The 20,343-nt window shown below is 41.8% G+C and overlaps 5 protein-coding genes across 11 annotated transcripts; 2 read left to right on the plus strand and 3 right to left on the minus strand.

The window, feature by feature from the left end:
- Positions 1-154: 154 nt before the first annotated feature.
- LOC115787638 (kelch-like protein 10) lies at positions 155-5,553 on the minus strand. Its single transcript, XM_030740399.1, has 5 exons — positions 5,232-5,553; positions 4,348-4,828; positions 1,679-2,284; positions 977-1,126; positions 155-566 (listed from the first exon to the last, which is right to left on the minus strand). The coding sequence occupies exons 1-5, from the start codon at positions 5,348-5,350 to the stop codon at positions 222-224; spliced, it is 1,701 nt and encodes a 566-aa protein (XP_030596259.1). The 5' UTR covers positions 5,351-5,553; the 3' UTR covers positions 155-221.
- Positions 5,554-5,675: 122 nt separating this feature from the next.
- Positions 5,676-8,273, plus strand: LOC115788239 (G2/M phase-specific E3 ubiquitin-protein ligase-like). The gene is given in 7 exon segments (XM_030741193.1): positions 5,676-5,834; positions 6,513-6,608; positions 6,922-7,077; positions 7,079-7,166; positions 7,321-7,499; positions 7,714-7,886; positions 8,051-8,273. Coding segments are annotated over 7 exon segments (1,074 nt in total).
- Positions 8,274-8,920: 647 nt separating this feature from the next.
- LOC115787648 (uncharacterized) lies at positions 8,921-11,610 on the minus strand. Its single transcript, XM_030740410.1, has 3 exons — positions 9,577-11,610; positions 9,263-9,481; positions 8,921-9,186 (listed from the first exon to the last, which is right to left on the minus strand). Exons 1-3 carry the CDS (start codon positions 10,422-10,424, stop codon positions 8,979-8,981), a joined length of 1,275 nt encoding a protein of 424 aa, XP_030596270.1. The 5' UTR covers positions 10,425-11,610; the 3' UTR covers positions 8,921-8,978.
- A 28-nt stretch (positions 11,611-11,638) lies between these two features.
- On the minus strand, positions 11,639-17,039 carry LOC115787640 (kelch-like protein 10). The gene is made up of 5 exons (XM_030740400.1): positions 16,718-17,039; positions 15,834-16,314; positions 13,165-13,770; positions 12,461-12,610; positions 11,639-12,050 (listed from the first exon to the last, which is right to left on the minus strand). Exons 1-5 carry the CDS (start codon positions 16,834-16,836, stop codon positions 11,706-11,708), a joined length of 1,701 nt encoding a protein of 566 aa, XP_030596260.1. The 5' UTR covers positions 16,837-17,039; the 3' UTR covers positions 11,639-11,705.
- Positions 15,520-20,328, plus strand: LOC115787657 (G2/M phase-specific E3 ubiquitin-protein ligase-like). Of its 7 annotated transcripts, XM_030740428.1 has the most exons (9): positions 15,524-17,289; positions 17,783-17,860; positions 17,970-18,094; positions 18,227-18,263; positions 18,408-18,652; positions 18,807-18,985; positions 19,200-19,372; positions 19,538-19,752; positions 19,828-20,328. In XM_030740428.1, the coding sequence occupies exons 5-9, from the start codon at positions 18,451-18,453 to the stop codon at positions 20,061-20,063; spliced, it is 1,005 nt and encodes a 334-aa protein (XP_030596288.1). In that variant the 5' UTR covers positions 15,524-17,289; positions 17,783-17,860; positions 17,970-18,094; positions 18,227-18,263; positions 18,408-18,450; the 3' UTR covers positions 20,064-20,328. The 7 variants fall into 7 exon arrangements, 4 of the variants coding, with proteins under 4 accessions (XP_030596288.1, XP_030596282.1, XP_030596283.1 ...); XM_030740422.1 differs by having other exon boundaries at positions 15,524-17,860; XM_030740423.1 differs by having other exon boundaries at positions 15,524-17,860; positions 17,973-18,094.
- The last annotated feature ends 15 nt before the right edge of the window (positions 20,329-20,343 follow it).

Genomic DNA, 20,343 nt, shown 5'->3' on the forward strand with positions numbered 1-20,343 from the left:
TGTTGCATTTGTGTGTTGTATTTGCAATTGCCTTCTCTGGATGAAATATATGTGTTGGGCATACTCTCCTCACAGAACATGAAACTCACACAGACTGAAAGTTTTAGAAATATCTAGAAAAAAATGTCCAGTTCACCCACAGTTTGATGCACTAAAGATTTATTTCAGTCCTTCATCTGAGACTATCAAGTCTCAGATGGTAATACATAGCAGTACAGACTTTAACAGTGTGCTGCTGACTCGTCCTGCTCGTCTGCCAGGACATTACGTGGCACGATGTAATCGGCCAAATTGGAAAGCCCGGATACCACACAACAACTCAATCCACGGCGGGGAATGCTCAATGGACAGGCTGCGGACCACACTCCGGTTAAAACATCATAGTACTCAACACATGAAATGTCGAGTAAGTTGCAGCCCCCGGCAACAAAGATGCGGTTGTTGATTACTTCAATGCCAAAGTTGCTGCGGGGGGTCGACATAGGTTTCACTTCGTTCCACACGTCGGTGTCTGTGTTGTAAACCTCAGCGGTGCAAAGATCATTGGTTCCATCAGAGCCACCGACCTAAAAGTAAATTGATGGGTAAAATGATTAAATGCAATTGAAAGCAGTTTCACAGCACCCTTGTAAGACAGGGCACCTGCTCACAATACTTCAGCTGCTTTTCACATGTACTCCAGACAGTGACAGGAGAATTAAGTTGCAGCATTGCCCAAAGTTGCCGTTTACATGTAGCAGACACCAGGAGATGGATTCCCTTAGGTGTGGTCTCACTACTGGAAATAGATTGGTTTAGGGTGCTGCCTGGATAGAGTTAAGCAGTTACCTGTGCTATACATACCAACTACAGGAGAGTAAGCTATTAAAGCAGTGACACCTATTGCAGCGTGTTATTAAGAACAAAGACGAATAAACCTGAAGAAAAAGTATTTATACTTTTACTTTTCCGTGTCAGCAGTGTTTCATGTACTTACAGCAAAGACTTGACCGGCATATGCAATCACTCCTAATCCACTGCGGGGCTTTTTCATTGACTGGATCATCGTCCACTGGTTGGTCTCAGCGTTGTAAAATTCAGCCGTGGCCAGGGGCCCGTGTCTATTGCACCCGCCGCAAATGTAAATCTGAAAAGAAAAAAAAAAAAGGGGGGGGGGGGGGGGGGGTTGTTGTTTTTTGAAAGGCCAATAACAAACTGATTTCATATTTTTATACCCAAATTTCTGGACTCCTGTGAGAAGTGTGAAATTAATTAAGCATAACATTAAACCACAAAAGCTGGGTTCAGGAAGTCAAGCAGATAACTGTAATTTAGCATCTTAATCAAAAAATAATAATTATGTGCTTTACTGTCTGTCTTTCTTGTGTAAAACAGTAAATTTGAAAATTAATGAATAACAATAATTATAGTTTAGTTTTAAAAATATCATTTTGAATAAAGAGTTTGTGGATTGACTATTACAGAAACAGCAAAACATGATTTTGGTATTACAGTACTGTTAATTTAGGACACCTGACATAAACTTTACATCAGGTGGTGGGCTAATAAATTTACTGCTGTTATCTCACTCTTGAATTCATGTACAGAAATGCAAAAGATGAGTTTGAGGTCAGTTAGATACAACTGATGATTGCCATATGCTTGCTGACAGATTTCTAGGTCTGTGCGAATTTCTCACCCGGTTGTTAAGTGTTGTGCAGCTGGCATCGCGCCTCTGTTCACGCATTGGTGCAATAAGAGTCCACCGGTTGGTGTCAGGTTGATAGCGCTCTGCAGTGTTGTAGATTGTCGATCCGATACAGCCTCCCATGGCATAGATGCACCCATTCAGCACAGTCACGCTTACATTGCAGCGGACCTCGTGCATTGGTGCCACCTCATTCCAGGTGCGAGTGGTCATATCAAATCTATGTACGGTGCTCAAAACCACCCATCTGTTGCAGCCACCAATGCAGTAGACATACCCATTGAGGAAGGCAACTCCACAGGAGGCACGAGGATGGTCGAGGTTGTTCATTAAGTTGAGCCAGTGGTCACTCCGGTAATCATAGGCCTCGATGACATGAGTTCGATCGTCACTCGAGCCCCCGATGGCGAGCAGGATGGAATGAGGCAGGCGAGGACGAGCAAGCGGGTGATAGAAGCCAGACTCACCGGGTCTAATATCACGTATGGCTCTGGTGGCCTCATCAACCATGGATTGGCATGCAAAATTGCTGCCCACCAGCTTATTGGACAGCACATTTTGCCTTAGGTACTCTTCAGTCATCAGTCCCAAACGAACCTACACATAGAATACAAAATATGACTTAGTCATAGTTGATATTTCATAGAAAAGGTGGTACCATAATGAACTTTACAAGAACAAGCAAACTTAAAATTTAAATAGTTTCTTAGTTTTATGTTTGGCTGCTCTTTTCAGCAATTCTAGAGTTGAGGGGAATGCCTGAAACAGGCATTCAGTGCAGCTTAGAAAGAACCAGGGCATAAAGTGGAGAAAGAAATGCTTTAGTATAAAATCACATTACATATACAGGTCTTCCTATTCTGCTTTAACCTGTACATGTGTCTGTGTAGATTCTCAGTCATCCAGGTCATAGTAGTCTCTGGAGCTTGAAAAAGGCGACTGGACTTCTTTTTGTTTCTTGAAGACGTTTCACCTCTCATCCGAAAGGCTTCTTCAGTTCTCAACCAAATGGTGGAGAGACCCAGGTATTTAAACCCCTGTGGGCGTAGTCCCCTGGAGGTGGTTATGACCCTCTATTGATCATGTGCGTGAACACATGTGCCCAGGTGTGAAGGGGGCGTGGGTCATATTTAATCAGTGGTTTCAGTTGAAACCAATTTAGGACTCCGCTCCATTGTTTCCTGTGGCCTATTGAGGTCACTGGAACAAAGGTGTGAATGGGGGTTGAGACGTCTGGGAAGGGAGCTCAGGACAGCACTGTAAGCGGGGGAAAGTTGGTGACGTAATCCACCTCCTCTGTTCAATGATGGTTGTTCACAGTGGACATAGATGGCTTCTTTCACTCCTCTTTCAAACCACCTGTTTTCCCTGTCCAAAATGTGAACATTGGCATCCTCAAAAGAGTGCCCTTTTTCCTTCAGATGCAGATGTACTGCTGAATCTTGTCCTGTCGAGGTGGCTCTTCTATGTTGTGCCATTCGTTTGTGAAGAGGCTGTTTGGTTTCACCAATGTAGAGGTCCGAGCACTCTTCACTGCACTGAACAGCATACACTACATCGCTGATCTTGTGTTTGGCGGGTTTGTCCTTGGGGTGAACCAGTTTTTGTCTTAGGGTGTGACTTGGTTTGAAGTATACTGGGATGTCATGCTTGGAGAAAATTCTTCTGAGTTTCTCTGACAAGCCTGACACATATGGACAAGGACAAACCCGCCAAACACAAGATCAGCGATGTAGTGTATGCTGTTCAGTGCAGTGAAGAGTGCTCGGACCTCTACATTGGTGAAACCAAACAGCCTCTTCACAAACGAATGGCACAACATAGAAGAGCCACCTCGACAGGACAAGATTCAGCAGTACATCTGCATCTGAAGGAAAAAGGGCACTCTTTTGAGGATGCCAATGTTCACATTTTGGACAGGGAAAACAGATGGTTTGAAAGAGGAGTGAAAGAAGCCATCTATGTCCACTGTGAACAACCATCATTGAACAGAGGAGGTGGATTACGTCACCAACTTTCCCCCGCTTACAGTGCTGTCCTGAGCTCCCTTCCCAGACGTCTCAACCCCCATTCACACCTTTGTTCCAGTGACCTCAATAGGCCACAGGAAACAATGGAGCGGAGTCCTAAATTGGTTTCAACTGAAACCACTGATTAAATATGACCCACGCCCCCTTCACACCTGGGCACATGTGTTCACGCACATGATCAATAGAGGGTCATAACCACCTCCAGGGGACTACGCCCACAGGGGTTTAAATACTTGGGTCTCTCCACCTTTTGGTTGAGAACTGAAGAAGCCTTTCGGATGAGAGGTGAAACGTCTTCAAGAAACAAAAAGAAGTCCAGTCGCCTTTTTCAAGCTCCAGAGATTAACCTGTACATGTGTGTCACTCTTGACTGATAAGTTAAGTTGCTTGTTATTTATCGCTTTCCAAGAGAAGACAAACTCATGAGCTTGAAAATAAAGTTCAGCAGAACTCAAGATGTTAAAGCATCCTTAAACCCAGATCGACTTAGATTGACTCAACTTGACTAATGTGGCCTTACTGCATTGATTTTTTCTTTCTTTTTTTTTTTTAAACAAATGTCTGGATAACACTATCACTAAAATCCTGAAGCACTGAGTCCAAAATAAATGTAGTAATGGAAGGTAATACCTTAGGCAACAGAGTGGAAATGTGTTGCTCCCGTTCTGCAGGTGCATGGGCGATCCACTTAAGCACAGCGTCATACACAGTGTCCTCCTGGACATCGAGGTGATCATTATCAAGGATATCGGCAAGTTCCTCCACAGTGAGGTTTAGGAACTCCTCCTCTGCAACAACCTGCTTAAAGTGGTTGAGGATGTATTGGTAGGCCTTGGCACGCAGTTCGGGGAAAAGGGATATGGTTGTGAACTGCCACATGCCAACGCAGTTCTCTGGGCAGAGCTGCTCCCCAAGGAAGTCACAGCAGATTTTTACGAGGCCCATTACATTGAATTGATCGGCTGCTAGCAGAAGTTCTTGTACATTGTCCTCTGTCACGTAAACTGAGCCAGTGTACGCAAAGTCAATGATGAGCTTCATCATGTCAGGAGACAGGCCAGATATTTTGAAGACCTTCTGGTCTGGGGCGGTCCAGCGTGTGAAGTAAGCCCTGAGGGTAGAGGAGACACAGCAGAGAATTTGAAAAAGCATGAAGACAACAAGACAGTAAATGATGTCATGTACAAGTAGCTTTAAACCACAACACAACTACAGACCCAAGGGCACTGTGATCATGAATACTAAAACTGAGGAGTTGCTGAGGCTCAGATATCAGTAACTATGACAGTATTGTCTCGCCGACCCTTCGGTTGGCTCGGGCCTAATTACTGCTGCTGCTATTTAAACTTTTTTTTAGTAAACGTAACCATTTTTTTTACTGTGAAAAGAGTTCCATGATTTAACATGTTCCTTTAGTTCACTTGTTGACACTGTTCCCAGACTCAGATCATAAATGACATATCTTGAGGACATAAATCCATCAGTTTTCCCTTGTTATCAAGTAAGCAACTTACCGGAAATACGGACTACAGTTACAGAGGATGATCTTGTGGACTGGAAATTCGACATCACCCACTTTGAGAATTGCATCACACAATGTTCTCTTAATACGGAGCTCATTATAGCTTGCCATATTTGAAGGCTGCTCTCTATTGTTTATCTTGAGTTTCGATGCTTTGTGTTTGTCTCTTGGATCAGTTAGCTTAAATGTTGAACGCTGTCAAACCTTACTGTGTGATTCTGGAATGGAAGCTTATGACATCATAATGACTTGAAAGCAGTTATGCTGACGAATTGTTTTGTAGTGTATCTTTTTATCTAGTGTATCTTTTTATTTCAAAAATAAACAAACAAAACTTAATGTTTTGTTTATTTTTGTCTTAATGTCTAGACCCATTTACTCTTCGTAAACAATGATGACGTAGGTAGCGATGCGCGCGCATTCTGAAAATGGAAGTATGGCGGAATGCAATGGCTTGTCAAGCTACGCTAAGGGATTATCCGCGAAAGATCGAGAAAACTACCTCCGCAAGTTAACTTTGACCACCGGCAACTGGCTAACAGATCCCTGCAGTATTAACACAGGGTGGGTGGACGACGTTAGTAACTGCGGTCAAGTGAGCCCTCATTTTCGAAGACGCACTCAAGCTAGCCGCACGTAGAATTACATTGCGCTTTTATACCGCATATTACTACGGTGGCCGGGAGGTGCAAACCAAAATTACAAAATCTGAAACACTTTTACAAGTGGCAAAACAAATTTACATTTTAGAAACAAAATCACATTTTAGAAAACAAATTAACAATACGAGAAACACTTTTACAAGTTCAGAAGAAATTAACATTTCAGAAAACAAATTAACATTTCAGAAAACAAATTAACATCACTCGAAACACTTTTACAAGTGGCAAAATCAACCGGAAAGGGTAGGTACTAATTCCAAGGCTGACCCGGAAGTGATAACGGAAGCGGGCATTTCAACCCAAGATGGACAGCAGTTCAGTGGCGTTTTGCCCGTTTTGCGGGGCACATATGAGTAGATTAACGCGGTTTTGTTTTTCTTGTGGACGGTCCTTAGAGTTTTTAAATGGGACAGAACAGACGGAAGGTCCAGAGGCACAGGGGATATGTCAACAGCCGGATAATGCTAAACAAAGTAAGTGCAGCATAGCGCTCGCTATCTGAAGTAGCCAATACGAATGAAAGCTATTAGTGTCATTGGTTAGCTCATTTTGTTTTTTGAGACAGAGCTTTGTTAATTTCAGCAGAAAAACCTTGCTCGTCATATAAACAGTTCCTGGAATACCGAAGCTCGAAGTCCAAAGAGCGTCAGTCTTTTAACTACGGGCCTAGAGGAAGACACCGGGCTAAAGAACAAAAACACGTCCAGGTAAGTTGTATAGTACTGATCGTGTAATCAGTACTGGACTGTCTGATTCGGCTCACTGTGAAACTGTGGTGGCACAAATTAGCTATTGAAGCTATTAGAAACTGCTGATAAATTTATGCACTTTCCTCACAGGTTTTTGAACTCCCAAAGATAAGTCTGAAAATGAAAGGTAAGTAGATTTTTGCATCTAGCCTTTTTCACAGAGAGAGAACCTTTCTAATGATTTATCAGCCAAGAGGAATCTGTCATGTACTTGTTTACATTCTTATATGACTATTGTGGTAATCATTTTATTATTTTCATTGTGTTTAAGAGATGCACTGGGACATCAAGCTACAATTCAGCCAGGACAGGTAATGTCATTTTCAGACGTTCATCATATTCTGAAAACTGTGACATGCTGGTCAGATTTACCGATGATGCAGGTGTTTATGAGGAAGGGATTGACACAGGTGGTCCAAGATGAGAATTTTTTAACTCTGCTAATGAAGCACCTGAAAGACCGGCCAATTTTTGATGGACCAGAGGGACATCGGTTCTTGGTCTATAATGCAAATGGTATGCATAGGGTTAGATATGTGCTATACTAATGGATGGTTATTAGTAAACAGATATGTGACACAGAATATGTTTTTTTTTTTTTTTTTTTTTCCCCCAATTTATTAAAGTAAATAATGTATGTTTTCATTTTACAATATGAATTCATTCACAGCTGTTAGGGAGGATGAATACTTCCTGGCAGGACAGATGATTGCAGTTTCAGTTGTACATGGAGGTCCGGGACCCCATTTCCTGTCAGAAGATCTTGTACAGTATCTTGCTGGCCAGCCTTCATTCAAACCAACAGTTAATTTAATAACTGATGAAGAAATAGGGAAAGCTTTGCGAGAGGTGGGGATAACATAAATCCAGTGTGGTAGGACAGAGTTTAACATAGTTCCTGCACTGTTCAATGATGATGTTTAGTTCCCACACATATACATTTGCAGAATTATGAATTTATGGTATTGTAGGGTTACAGCATGCTATATATGTCACTAAATAAAAATGGTCAAGATTAACACATAGTTATTTAATGTGTTGGGTATGTCTCTTTGTCTTTCAGATTGAGAATGCTGCTACATTGGATGCTCTACAAGAATGTATCATGAGACACAGCACAATGTTGCAGACAGCAGGCTGTCTTAGACATGTGGCTGCTGTGGACGAAAAGACAGAAATTGTGGCCACCTACCTCCAGTGGTATATTTTTGACCGCAACTCATCTGTAATTGACAGGTAAGATATTTTTAATGATGTAATTTTCTTTTTTTTTTTAATGTAGGAATGTTTAGTTTGTAATGCTCCATGGCACGTGTATCTGTTATCAGTCACTGTGACAAACAATTTTGCCTTAGTGTGCAACATCTACATATCTGTGTAACAGTGTGTTCACTTTGTAGATTCAAAGATGGTCTTTCAGCTCTTAAGTTCCTGACTGCACTACAGCAACACCCTACTTTGCTGACCCCTGTCCTGTGCCACTGTGAAAAGCGACTGACTGCCTTTGAGCTTGAGAGACTCTTCAAACCTCAACTCAGCCCTTCAGGGAGTAATAGGAGACTGAAAGAAAGCCAAACCTTGGCCTGCTGGGCAGACTATCTCCTTGATTGTGAAGGTTTGTAAGGTTTTATTTGTACCTACTTGGAAAACCACGTTAGCCTGGTATATTTGAACATTTATTTCTTTGCAGAAGGCGAGGCTGCTGTGTCTGTGGAAGACATTTTGATGTTTGCAACTGGGCTGACATCACTTCCCCCATCTGGCTTGGAACCACTGCCACAAATAGAGTTCCTGGATGACGTTCCACTCCCAATGGCAAATACATGTTCAAACTTGTTGAAATTACCATTTCTGGATTCATATAGTGTGTTTAAGTCACAAATGGACTTTGGAATTCAAAATAGTCCAGGATTTGGTTGTCTATAAACTATATAGCTAGATAACCATTAGAGTAGTGTTTTTCAAACCTGGTCATCCAGGCACAATGCCCTGCACGTTTTAGATCAGAGATCCTAATCCTGAATAACTGATTAACAGGCTTTTTTTTTTTTTTAAACTGCAATCATCTGAATCAGGTATGTTAAAGCAGGAAAACTTGGACTCAAAATGTTTTTTGTTCTTTGTTGGTATTATGTGCATTTAAAGGTGCAGTTACTTTTGTTAAAATACTTTAAAATTGCGGTAAGCAAGCATGTCTTTTTTTTTTCCCCTCAGACAGCATTTGGACAATTGTTTTTCATTCATTTATTTCCAAATTTTAAATACTGAAACTGTGGGTGACAAGTTGTGTACATGTTCCACCATCATTACAATAAACTTCCCTTCAATTCATAGCTGAGCAATTTCTTTTAGTTTCAGATATAGTTCAGTTGAAGACTGCCACTGTTCTGGCTTCTGTAAATGATTGTGCTCCACTGCAAAGTCCAAGTATTCTTGCATGTTTGGGTCCCCACATGGAGCTCTTGTCAGATGAACGTCAGGAAAGGCATCCAGTTCAGTCATTTCGATTTTAAATCCACAGTCTCTGGAGCCAAACCTATATTACAGAGAAGATATGATTACATTTAAATTTATGATAAAATGGAAAATACCATCTATCACCAAAGTATTACCTGTGTGGTAAGTAGTAGAGCTCATTTGGCACTCCTCCTGGACATGATGCTGTTCTGGAGGGGCGGATCCTGTGACTGTTCCACAGTCTCATACACTCATCCAAGTCCCTCTGAATAACATCACCAAAGCAATATCTCAGCAGACACTGATGCTCGTGACTCCCATTTAAGTATCCAGCTTCTCTAAGGTCTGCAAATAGCTCCATCCAGAACTGACACCTATAAAAAAAATCAGTAATATAGTGTTATAATTTTCATATCCATGTTTAAACGATGGTCACTCAAAATGAATTTAAAGTATGAATACCACTTACCTTCCCTTTCTGAATATGGACCACCAGGACTCAATCCTCTGGTTGGTTGTGGATGAGCCATACATGTGGCTGGACGCTCCAGAGTAGTAGTCATTGTGGTGGTGGCGTAGCGTGCACTGAATTGCGGCCATGGTCCCGTTCTCCGTGCCGCAATCGGTTCTCAGTCTCATGGGGATGACACCGAGGTTTCGCACACATGACAGGAAATAGTGAGCGATCACAGATGGGTCATTATTTGTTGCGCCACATATAAGCCACAGTACTTTACGGGAAAATCCATCGATGCACCCTGAAAGTGCCAGACCGAATGGCTTGAGTTTATCATAACCATCCACGTGCCACATATAGTTCGGTCCCATGGAGTGGTAGGTTCTTCTTATAAACCTTCTGCGTGCTCTCCTCTCGCACCCTTGAGGATTAAGCTCCCGGAGCAAATTCATTACATGATCCCTCCTCACTCGCAGATTGTACTTTTGTCTGAGTACCTGCCACATCATGCGGTAGCCAAACAGCTGTCCAGGTCCACGAAGTTCCACTCGTATTGCTCTAGTTATGACGTCGGTAGAGGACAAATCCTTTCTGCGATATAACCCGGCATCATTCAGTTTGCTTTTCAGCGACCTTAAGCTGATGTGTACACCGTGTAAACATGCCATCATGTCTACGATTACAGCGTATGAGTGACCCTCATTAAAATATCGTATGCACTGCTGCAGCATATCTGGTCGTTCTGTCTGTTCTGTGCCGTTTAAAAACTCTAAGGACCGTCCACAAGAAAAACAAAACCGCGTTAATCTACTCATATGTGCCCCGCAAAACGGGCAAAACGCCACTCGACTGCTGTCCATCTTGGGTTGAAATGCCCGCTTCCGTTATCACTTCCGGGTCAGCCTTGGAGTTAGTACCTACCCTTTCCGGTTGATTTTGCCACTTGTAAAAGTGTTTCGAGTGATGTTAATTTGTTTTCTGAAATGTTAATTTGTTTTCTGAAATGTTAATTTACATCAGTGCACTTTGCTGTAAATGCCCAAGCTGTGCTTTTATTCTTTATTTTGTCTGGAGGCCAGCTCTTATTGTGAAGGTCAGCATTTGGAGATAAGTATGACTTTCCGGAGTGAAAAACGGGGCTGTGAAAGCTGATGCTCATATTCACAATGTGAATTCTTAAAAAAAATACAAATGGAGAAATAATAAGTGCCTTATGACGTCTTTAGACCGAATGAAGCCTTTGAGTCAATCCAAGAAGACATACTTGCTTTTCTGCTGTCCAGATTTATGTTTTGGTAGAGTTAATAATTTTATATCAGTTATGCAGCAAACTTTAAAATCCTGTGGATAAAAGTTCTTGACACTGGAATCAGCAGTTGGTTAAAACCAAGCACCACGAGGTCCATTTGCAGCTGTCTGACTGGACCTTTCAGTTCTGTCACATGATCGCTATCGGCAGAGAACATTTGACGAGTTTTGTATTTTTCTTTTTGTCCTTAGCATTATTCAGTATGAGGGTTTAAACTTGAGAAGAGAGTCATTAAAATCCTCAGAAAACAACTCCATGCTAACTGAATAATCTGCTGAGGGAGACCATGTGATATAGTCCAAAGCTCCAGGGGGTTCCTAAATGGATCTTGTGGGGAATATGTTATTCCTGAGATGTATATTAGAATTTTCCTGCAGATGAAATTTGCTTTAATGGCAAAAAAATAAAAAAAAATAAATCTCAAACCCTCACAAGTGAAACTGGTTATAAATCAATAAAGAAGTGAAACAGAGCCTCTGAGTCCTGCTGTGTTACAGTGTGCTAGGACAGGGCAGGTCCTTCACCTACAAGAAACCTCACTGAAGATGAAATCTATATTGAGTCTCATACATTATTTAGTTTGTTGTGATCTTGTCATCCTATTGTGTGCATGTTGCATTTGTGTGTTGTATTTGCAATTGCCTTCTCTGGATGAAATATATGTGTTGGGCATACTCTCCTCACAGAACATGAAACTCACACAGACTGAAAGTTTTAGAAATATCTAGAAAAAAATGTCCAGTTCACCCACAGTTTGATGCACTAAAGATTTATTTCAGTCCTTCATCTGAGACTATCAAGTCTCAGATGGTAATACATAGCAGTACAGACTTTAACAGTGTGCTGCTGACTCGTCCTGCTCGTCTGCCAGGACATTACGTGGCACGATGTAATCGGCCAAATTGGAAAGCCCGGATACCACACAACAACTCAATCCACGGCGGGGAATGCTCAATGGACAGGCTGCGGACCACACTCCGGTTAAAACATCATAGTACTCAACACATGAAATGTCGAGTAAGTTGCAGCCCCCGGCAACAAAGATGCGGTTGTTGATTACTTCAATGCCAAAGTTGCTGCGGGGGGTCGACATAGGTTTCACTTCGTTCCACACGTCGGTGTCTGTGTTGTAAACCTCAGCGGTGCAAAGATCATTGGTTCCATCAGAGCCACCGACCTAAAAGTAAATTGATGGGTAAAATGATTAAATGCAATTGAAAGCAGTTTCACAGCACCCTTGTAAGACAGGGCACCTGCTCACAATACTTCAGCTGCTTTTCACATGTACTCCAGACAGTGACAGGAGAATTAAGTTGCAGCATTGCCCAAAGTTGCCGTTTACATGTAGCAGACACCAGGAGATGGATTCCCTTAGGTGTGGTCTCACTACTGGAAATAGATTGGTTTAGGGTGCTGCCTGGATAGAGTTAAGCAGTTACCTGTGCTATACATACCAACTACAGGAGAGTAAGCTATTAAAGCAGTGACACCTATTGCAGCGTGTTATTAAGAACAAAGACGAATAAACCTGAAGAAAAAGTATTTATACTTTTACTTTTCCGTGTCAGCAGTGTTTCATGTACTTACAGCAAAGACTTGACCGGCATATGCAATCACTCCTAATCCACTGCGGGGCTTTTTCATTGACTGGATCATCGTCCACTGGTTGGTCTCAGCGTTGTAAAATTCAGCCGTGGCCAGGGGCCCGTGTCTATTGCACCCGCCGCAAATGTAAATCTGAAAAGAAAAAAAAAAAAAGGGGGGGGGGGGGGGGGGGGTTGTTGTTATTTGAAAGGCCAATAACAAACTGATTTCATATTTTTATACCCAAATTTCTGGACTCCTGTGAGAAGTGTGAAATTAATTAAGCATAACATTAAACCACAAAAGCTGGGTTCAGGAAGTCAAGCAGATAACTGTAATTTAGCATCTTAATCAAAAAATAATAATTATGTGCTTTACTGTCTGTCTTTCTTGTGTAAAACAGTAAATTTGAAAATTAATGAATAACAATAATTATAGTTTAGTTTTAAAAATATCATTTTGAATAAAGAGTTTGTGGATTGACTATTACAGAAACAGCAAAACATGATTTTGGTATTACAGTACTGTTAATTTAGGACACCTGACATAAACTTTACATCAGGTGGTGGGCTAATAAATTTACTGCTGTTATCTCACTCTTGAATTCATGTACAGAAATGCAAAAGATGAGTTTGAGGTCAGTTAGATACAACTGATGATTGCCATATGCTTGCTGACAGATTTCTAGGTCTGTGCGAATTTCTCACCCGGTTGTTAAGTGTTGTGCAGCTGGCATCGCGCCTCTGTTCACGCATTGGTGCAATAAGAGTCCACCGGTTGGTGTCAGGTTGATAGCGCTCTGCAGTGTTGTAGATTGTCGATCCGATACGGCCTCCCATGGCATAGATGCACCCATTCAGCACAGTCACGCTTACATTGCAGCGGACCTCGTGCATTGGTGCCACCTCATTCCAGGTGCGAGTGGTCATATCAAATCTATGTACGGTGCTCAAAACCACCCATCTGTTGCAGCCACCAATGCAGTAGACATACCCATTGAGGAAGGCAACTCCACAGGAGGCACGAGGATGGTCGAGGTTGTTCATTAAGTTGAGCCAGTGGTCACTCCGGTAATCATAGGCCTCGATGACATGAGTTCGATCGTCACTCGAGCCCCCGATGGCGAGCAGGATGGAATGAGGCAGGCGAGGACGAGCAAGCGGGTGATAGAAGCCAGACTCACCGGGTCTAATATCACGTATGGCTCTGGTGGCCTCATCAACCATGGATTGGCATGCAAAATTGCTGCCCACCAGCTTATTGGACAGCACATTTTGCCTTAGGTACTCTTCAGTCATCAGTCCCAAACGAACCTACACATAGAATACAAAATATGACTTAGTCATAGTTGATATTTCATAGAAAAGGTGGTACCATAATGAACTTTACAAGAACAAGCAAACTTAAAATTTAAATAGTTTCTTAGTTTTATGTTTGGCTGCTCTTTTCAGCAATTCTAGAGTTGAGGGGAATGCCTGAAACAGGCATTCAGTGCAGCTTAGAAAGAACCAGGGCATAAAGTGGAGAAAGAAATGCTTTAGTATAAAATCACATTACATATACAGGTCTTCCTATTCTGCTTTAACCTGTACATGTGTCTGTGTAGATTCTCAGTCATCCAGGTCATAGTAGTCTCTGGAGCTTGAAAAAGGCGACTGGACTTCTTTTTGTTTCTTGAAGACGTTTCACCTCTCATCCGAAAGGCTTCTTCAGTTCTCAACCAAATGGTGGAGAGACCCAGGTATTTAAACCCCTGTGGGCGTAGTCCCCTGGAGGTGGTTATGACCCTCTATTGATCATGTGCGTGAACACATGTGCCCAGGTGTGAAGGGGGCGTGGGTCATATTTAATCAGTGGTTTCAGTTGAAACCAATTTAGGACTCCGCTCCATTGTTTCCTGTGGCCTATTGAGGTCACTGGAACAAAGGTGTGAATGGGGGTTGAGACGTCTGGGAAGGGAGCTCAGGACAGCACTGTAAGCGGGGGAAAGTTGGTGACGTAATCCACCTCCTCTGTTCAATGATGGTTGTTCACAGTGGACATAGATGGCTTCTTTCACTCCTCTTTCAAACCACCTGTTTTCCCTGTCCAAAATGTGAACATTGGCATCCTCAAAAGAGTGCCCTTTTTCCTTCAGATGCAGATGTACTGCTGAATCTTGTCCTGTCGAGGTGGCTCTTCTATGTTGTGCCATTCGTTTGTGAAGAGGCTGTTTGGTTTCACCAATGTAGAGGTCCGAGCACTCTTCACTGCACTGAACAGCATACACTACATCGCTGATCTTGTGTTTGGCGGGTTTGTCCTTGGGGTGAACCAGTTTTTGTCTTAGGGTGTGACTTGGTTTGAAGTATACTGGGATGTCATGCTTGGAGAAAATTCTTCTGAGTTTCTCTGACAAGCCTGACACATATGGACAAGGACAAACCCGCCAAACACAAGATCAGCGATGTAGTGTATGCTGTTCAGTGCAGTGAAGAGTGCTCGGACCTCTACATTGGTGAAACCAAACAGCCTCTTCACAAACGAATGGCACAACATAGAAGAGCCACCTCGACAGGACAAGATTCAGCAGTACATCTGCATCTGAAGGAAAAAGGGCACTCTTTTGAGGATGCCAATGTTCACATTTTGGACAGGGAAAACAGATGGTTTGAAAGAGGAGTGAAAGAAGCCATCTATGTCCACTGTGAACAACCATCATTGAACAGAGGAGGTGGATTACGTCACCAACTTTCCCCCGCTTACAGTGCTGTCCTGAGCTCCCTTCCCAGACGTCTCAACCCCCATTCACACCTTTGTTCCAGTGACCTCAATAGGCCACAGGAAACAATGGAGCGGAGTCCTAAATTGGTTTCAACTGAAACCACTGATTAAATATGACCCACGCCCCCTTCACACCTGGGCACATGTGTTCACGCACATGATCAATAGAGGGTCATAACCACCTCCAGGGGACTACGCCCACAGGGGTTTAAATACTTGGGTCTCTCCACCTTTTGGTTGAGAACTGAAGAAGCCTTTCGGATGAGAGGTGAAACGTCTTCAAGAAACAAAAAGAAGTCCAGTCGCCTTTTTCAAGCTCCAGAGATTAACCTGTACATGTGTGTCACTCTTGACTGATAAGTTAAGTTGCTTGTTATTTATCGCTTTCCAAGAGAAGACAAACTCATGAGCTTGAAAATAAAGTTCAGCAGAACTCAAGATGTTAAAGCATCCTTAAACCCAGATCGACTTAGATTGACTCAACTTGACTAATGTGGCCTTACTGCATTGATTTTTTCTTTCTTTTTTTTTTTTAAACAAATGTCTGGATAGCACTATCACTAAAATCCTGAAGCACTGAGTCCAAAATAAATGTAGTAATGGAAGGTAATACCTTAGGCAACAGAGTGGAAATGTGTTGCTCCCGTTCTGCAGGTGCATGGGCGATCCACTTAAGCACAGCGTCATACACAGTGTCCTCCTGGACATCGAGGTGATCATTATCAAGGATATCGGCAAGTTCCTCCACAGTGAGGTTTAGGAACTCCTCCTCTGCAACAACCTGCTTAAAGTGGTTGAGGATGTATTGGTAGGCCTTGGCACGCAGTTCGGGGAAAAGGGATATGGTTGTGAACTGCCACATGCCAACGCAGTTCTCTGGGCAGAGCTGCTCCCCAAGGAAGTCACAGCAGATTTTTACGAGGCCCATTACATTGAATTGATCGGCTGCTAGCAGAAGTTCTTGTACATTGTCCTCTGTCACGTAAACTGAGCCAGTGTACGCAAAGTCAATGATGAGCTTCATCATGTCAGGAGACAGGCCAGATATTTTGAAGACCTTCTGGTCTGGGGCGGTCCAGCGTGTGAAGTAAGCCCTGAGGGTAGAGGAGACACAGCAGAGAATTTGAAAAAGCATGAAGACAACAAGACAGTAAATGATGTCATGTACAAGTAGCTTTAAACCACAACACAACTACAGACCCAAGGGCACTGTGATCATGAATACTAAAACTGAGGAGTTGCTGAGGCTCAGATATCAGTAACTATGACAGTATTGTCTCGCCGACCCTTCGGTTGGCTCGGGCCTAATTACTGCTGCTGCTATTTAAACTTTTTTTTAGTAAACGTAACCATTTTTTTTACTGTGAAAAGAGTTCCATGATTTAACATGTTCCTTTAGTTCACTTGTTGACACTGTTCCCAGACTCAGATCATAAATGACATATCTTGAGGACATAAATCCATCAGTTTTCCCTTGTTATCAAGTAAGCAACTTACCGGAAATACGGACTACAGTTACAGAGGATGATCTTGTGGACTGGAAATTCGACATCACCCACTTTGAGAATTGCATCACACAATGTTCTCTTAATACGGAGCTCATTATAGCTTGCCATATTTGAAGGCTGCTCTCTATTGTTTATCTTGAGTTTCGATGCTTTGTGTTTGTCTCTTGGATCAGTTAGCTTAAATGTTGAACGCTGTCAAACCTTACTGTGTGATTCTGGAATGGAAGCTTATGACATCATAATGACTTGAAAGCAGTTATGCTGACGAATTGTTTTGTAGTGTATCTTTTTATCTAGTGTATCTTTTTATTTCAAAAATAAACAAACAAAACTTAATGTTTTGTTTATTTTTGTCTTAATGTCTAGACCCATTTACTCTTCGTAAACAATGATGACGTAGGTAGCGATGCGCGCGCATTCTGAAAATGGAAGTATGGCGGAATGCAATGGCTTGTCAAGCTACGCTAAGGGATTATCCGCGAAAGATCGAGAAAACTACCTCCGCAAGTTAACTTTGACCACCGGCAACTGGCTAACAGATCCCTGCAGTATTAACACAGGGTGGGTGGACGACGTTAGTAACTGCGGTCAAGTGAGCCCTCATTTTCGAAGACGCACTCAAGCTAGCCGCACGTAGAATTACATTGCGCTTTTATACCGCATATTACTACGGTGGCCGGGAGGTGCAAACCAAAATTACAAAATCTGAAACACTTTTACAAGTGGCAAAACAAATTTACATTTTAGAAACAAAATCACATTTTAGAAAACAAATTAACAATACGAGAAACACTTTTACAAGTTCAGAAGAAATTAACATTTCAGAAAACAAATTAACATTTCAGAAAACAAATTAACATCACTCGAAACACTTTTACAAGTGGCAAAATCAACCGGAAAGGGTAGGTACTAATTCCAAGGCTGACCCGGAAGTGATAACGGAAGCGGGCATTTCAACCCAAGATGGACAGCAGTTCAGTGGCGTTTTGCCCGTTTTGCGGGGCACATATGAGTAGATTAACGCGGTTTTGTTTTTCTTGTGGACGGTCCTTAGAGTTTTTAAATGGGACAGAACAGACGGAAGGTCCAGAGGCACAGGGGATATGTCAACAGCCGGATAATGCTAAACAAAGTAAGTGCAGCATAGCGCTCGCTATCTGAAGTAGCCAATACGAATGAAAGCTATTAGTGTCATTGGTTAGCTCATTTTGTTTTTTGAGACAGAGCTTTGTTAATTTCAGCAGAAAAACCTTGCTCGTCATATAAACAGTTCCTGGAATACCGAAGCTCGAAGTCCAAAGAGCGTCAGTCTTTTAACTACGGGCCTAGAGGAAGACACCGGGCTAAAGAACAAAAACACGTCCAGGTAAGTTGTATAGTACTGATCGTGTAATCAGTACTGGACTGTCTGATTCGGCTCACTGTGAAACTGTGGTGGCACAAATTAGCTATTGAAGCTATTAGAAACTGCTGATAAATTTATGCACTTTCCTCACAGGTTTTTGAACTCCCAAAGATAAGTCTGAAAATGAAAGGTAAGTAGATTTTTGCATCTAGCCTTTTTCACAGAGAGAGAACCTTTCTAATGATTTATCAGCCAAGAGGAATCTGTCATGTACTTGTTTACATTCTTATATGACTATTGTGGTAATCATTTTATTATTTTCATTGTGTTTAAGAGATGCACTGGGACATCAAGCTACAATTCAGCCAGGACAGGTAATGTCATTTTCAGACGTTCATCATATTCTGAAAACTGTGACATGCTGGTCAGATTTACCGATGATGCAGGTGTTTATGAGGAAGGGATTGACACAGGTGGTCCAAGATGAGAATTTTTTAACTCTGCTAATGAAGCACCTGAAAGACCGGCCAATTTTTGATGGACCAGAGGGACATCGGTTCTTGGTCTATAATGCAAATGGTATGCATAGGGTTAGATATGTGCTATACTAATGGATGGTTATTAGTAAACAGATATGTGACACAGAATATGTTTTTTTTTTTTTTTTTTTTTTCCCCAATATCTTAAAGTAAATAATGTATGTTTTCATTTTACAATATGAATTCATTCACAGCTGTTAGGGAGGATGAATACTTCCTGGCAGGACAGATGATTGCAGTTTCAGTTGTACATGGAGGTCCGGGACCCCATTTCCTGTCAGAAGATCTTGTACAGTATCTTGCTGGCCAGCCTTCATTCAAACCAACAGTTAATTTAATAACTGATGAAGAAATAGGGAAAGCTTTGCGAGAGGTGGGGATAACATAAATCCAGTGTGGTAGGACAGAGTTTAACATAGTTCCTGCACTGTTCAATGATGATGTTTAGTTCCCACACATATACATTTGCAGAATTATGAATTTATGGTATTGTAGGGTTACAGCATGCTATATATGTCACTAAATAAAAATGGTCAAGATTAACACATAGTTATTTAATGTGTTGGGTATGTCTCTTTGTCTTTCAGATTGAGAATGCTGCTACATTGGATGCTCTACAAGAATGTATCATGAGACACAGCACAATGTTGCAGACAGCAGGCTGTCTTAGACATGTGGCTGCTGTGGACGAAAAGACAGAAATTGTGGCCACCTACCTCCAGTGGTATATTTTTGACCGCAACTCATCTGTAATTGACAGGTAAGATATTTTTAATGATGTAATTTTCTTTTTTTTTTTTAATGTAGGAATGTTTAGTTTGTAATGCTCCATGGCACGTGTATCTGTTATCAGTCACTGTGACAAACAATTTTGCCTTAGTGTGCAACATCTACATATCTGTGTAACAGTGTGTTCACTTTGTAGATTCAAAGATGGTCTTTCAGCTCTTCAGTTCCTGACTGCACTACAGCAACACCCTACTTTGCTGACCCCTGTCCTGTGCCACTGTGAAAAGCGACTGACTGCCTTTGAGCTTGAGAGACTCTTCAAACCTCAACTCAGCCCTTCAGGGAGTAATAGGAGACTGAAAGAAAGCCAAACCTTGGCCTGCTGGGCAGACTATCTCCTTGATTGTGAAGGTTTGTAAGGTTTTATTTGTACCTACTTGGAAAACCACGTTAGCCTGGTATATTTGAACATTTATTTCTTTGCAGAAGGCGAGGCTGCTGTGTCTGTGGAAGACATTTTGATGTTTGCAACTGGGCTGACATCACTTCCCCCATCTGGCTTGGAACCACTGCCACAAATAGAGTTCCTGGATGACGTTCCACTCCCAATGGCAAATACATGTTCAAACTTGTTGAAATTACCATTTCTGGATTCATATAGTGTGTTTAAGTCACAAATGGACTTTGGAATTCAAAATAGTCCAGGATTTGGTTGTCTATAAACTATATAGCTAGATAACCATTAGAGTAGTGTTTTTCAAACCTGGTCATCCAGGCACAATGCCCTGCACGTTTTAGATCAGAGATCCTAATCCTGAATAACTGATTAACAGGCTTTTTTTTTTTTTTTAAACTGCAATCATCTGAATCAGGTATGTTAAAGCAGGAAAACTTGGACTCAAAATGTTTTTTGTTCTTTGTTGGTATTATGTGCATTTAAAGGTGCAGTTACTTTTGTTAAAATACTTTAAAATTGCGGTAAGCAAGCATGTCTTTTTTTTT

The sequence above is a fragment of the Archocentrus centrarchus genome, chromosome 11, assembly GCF_007364275.1.
Source record: "Archocentrus centrarchus isolate MPI-CPG fArcCen1 chromosome 11, fArcCen1, whole genome shotgun sequence".
In the NCBI taxonomy this organism is placed as follows: Eukaryota; Metazoa; Chordata; class Actinopteri; order Cichliformes; family Cichlidae; genus Archocentrus; species Archocentrus centrarchus.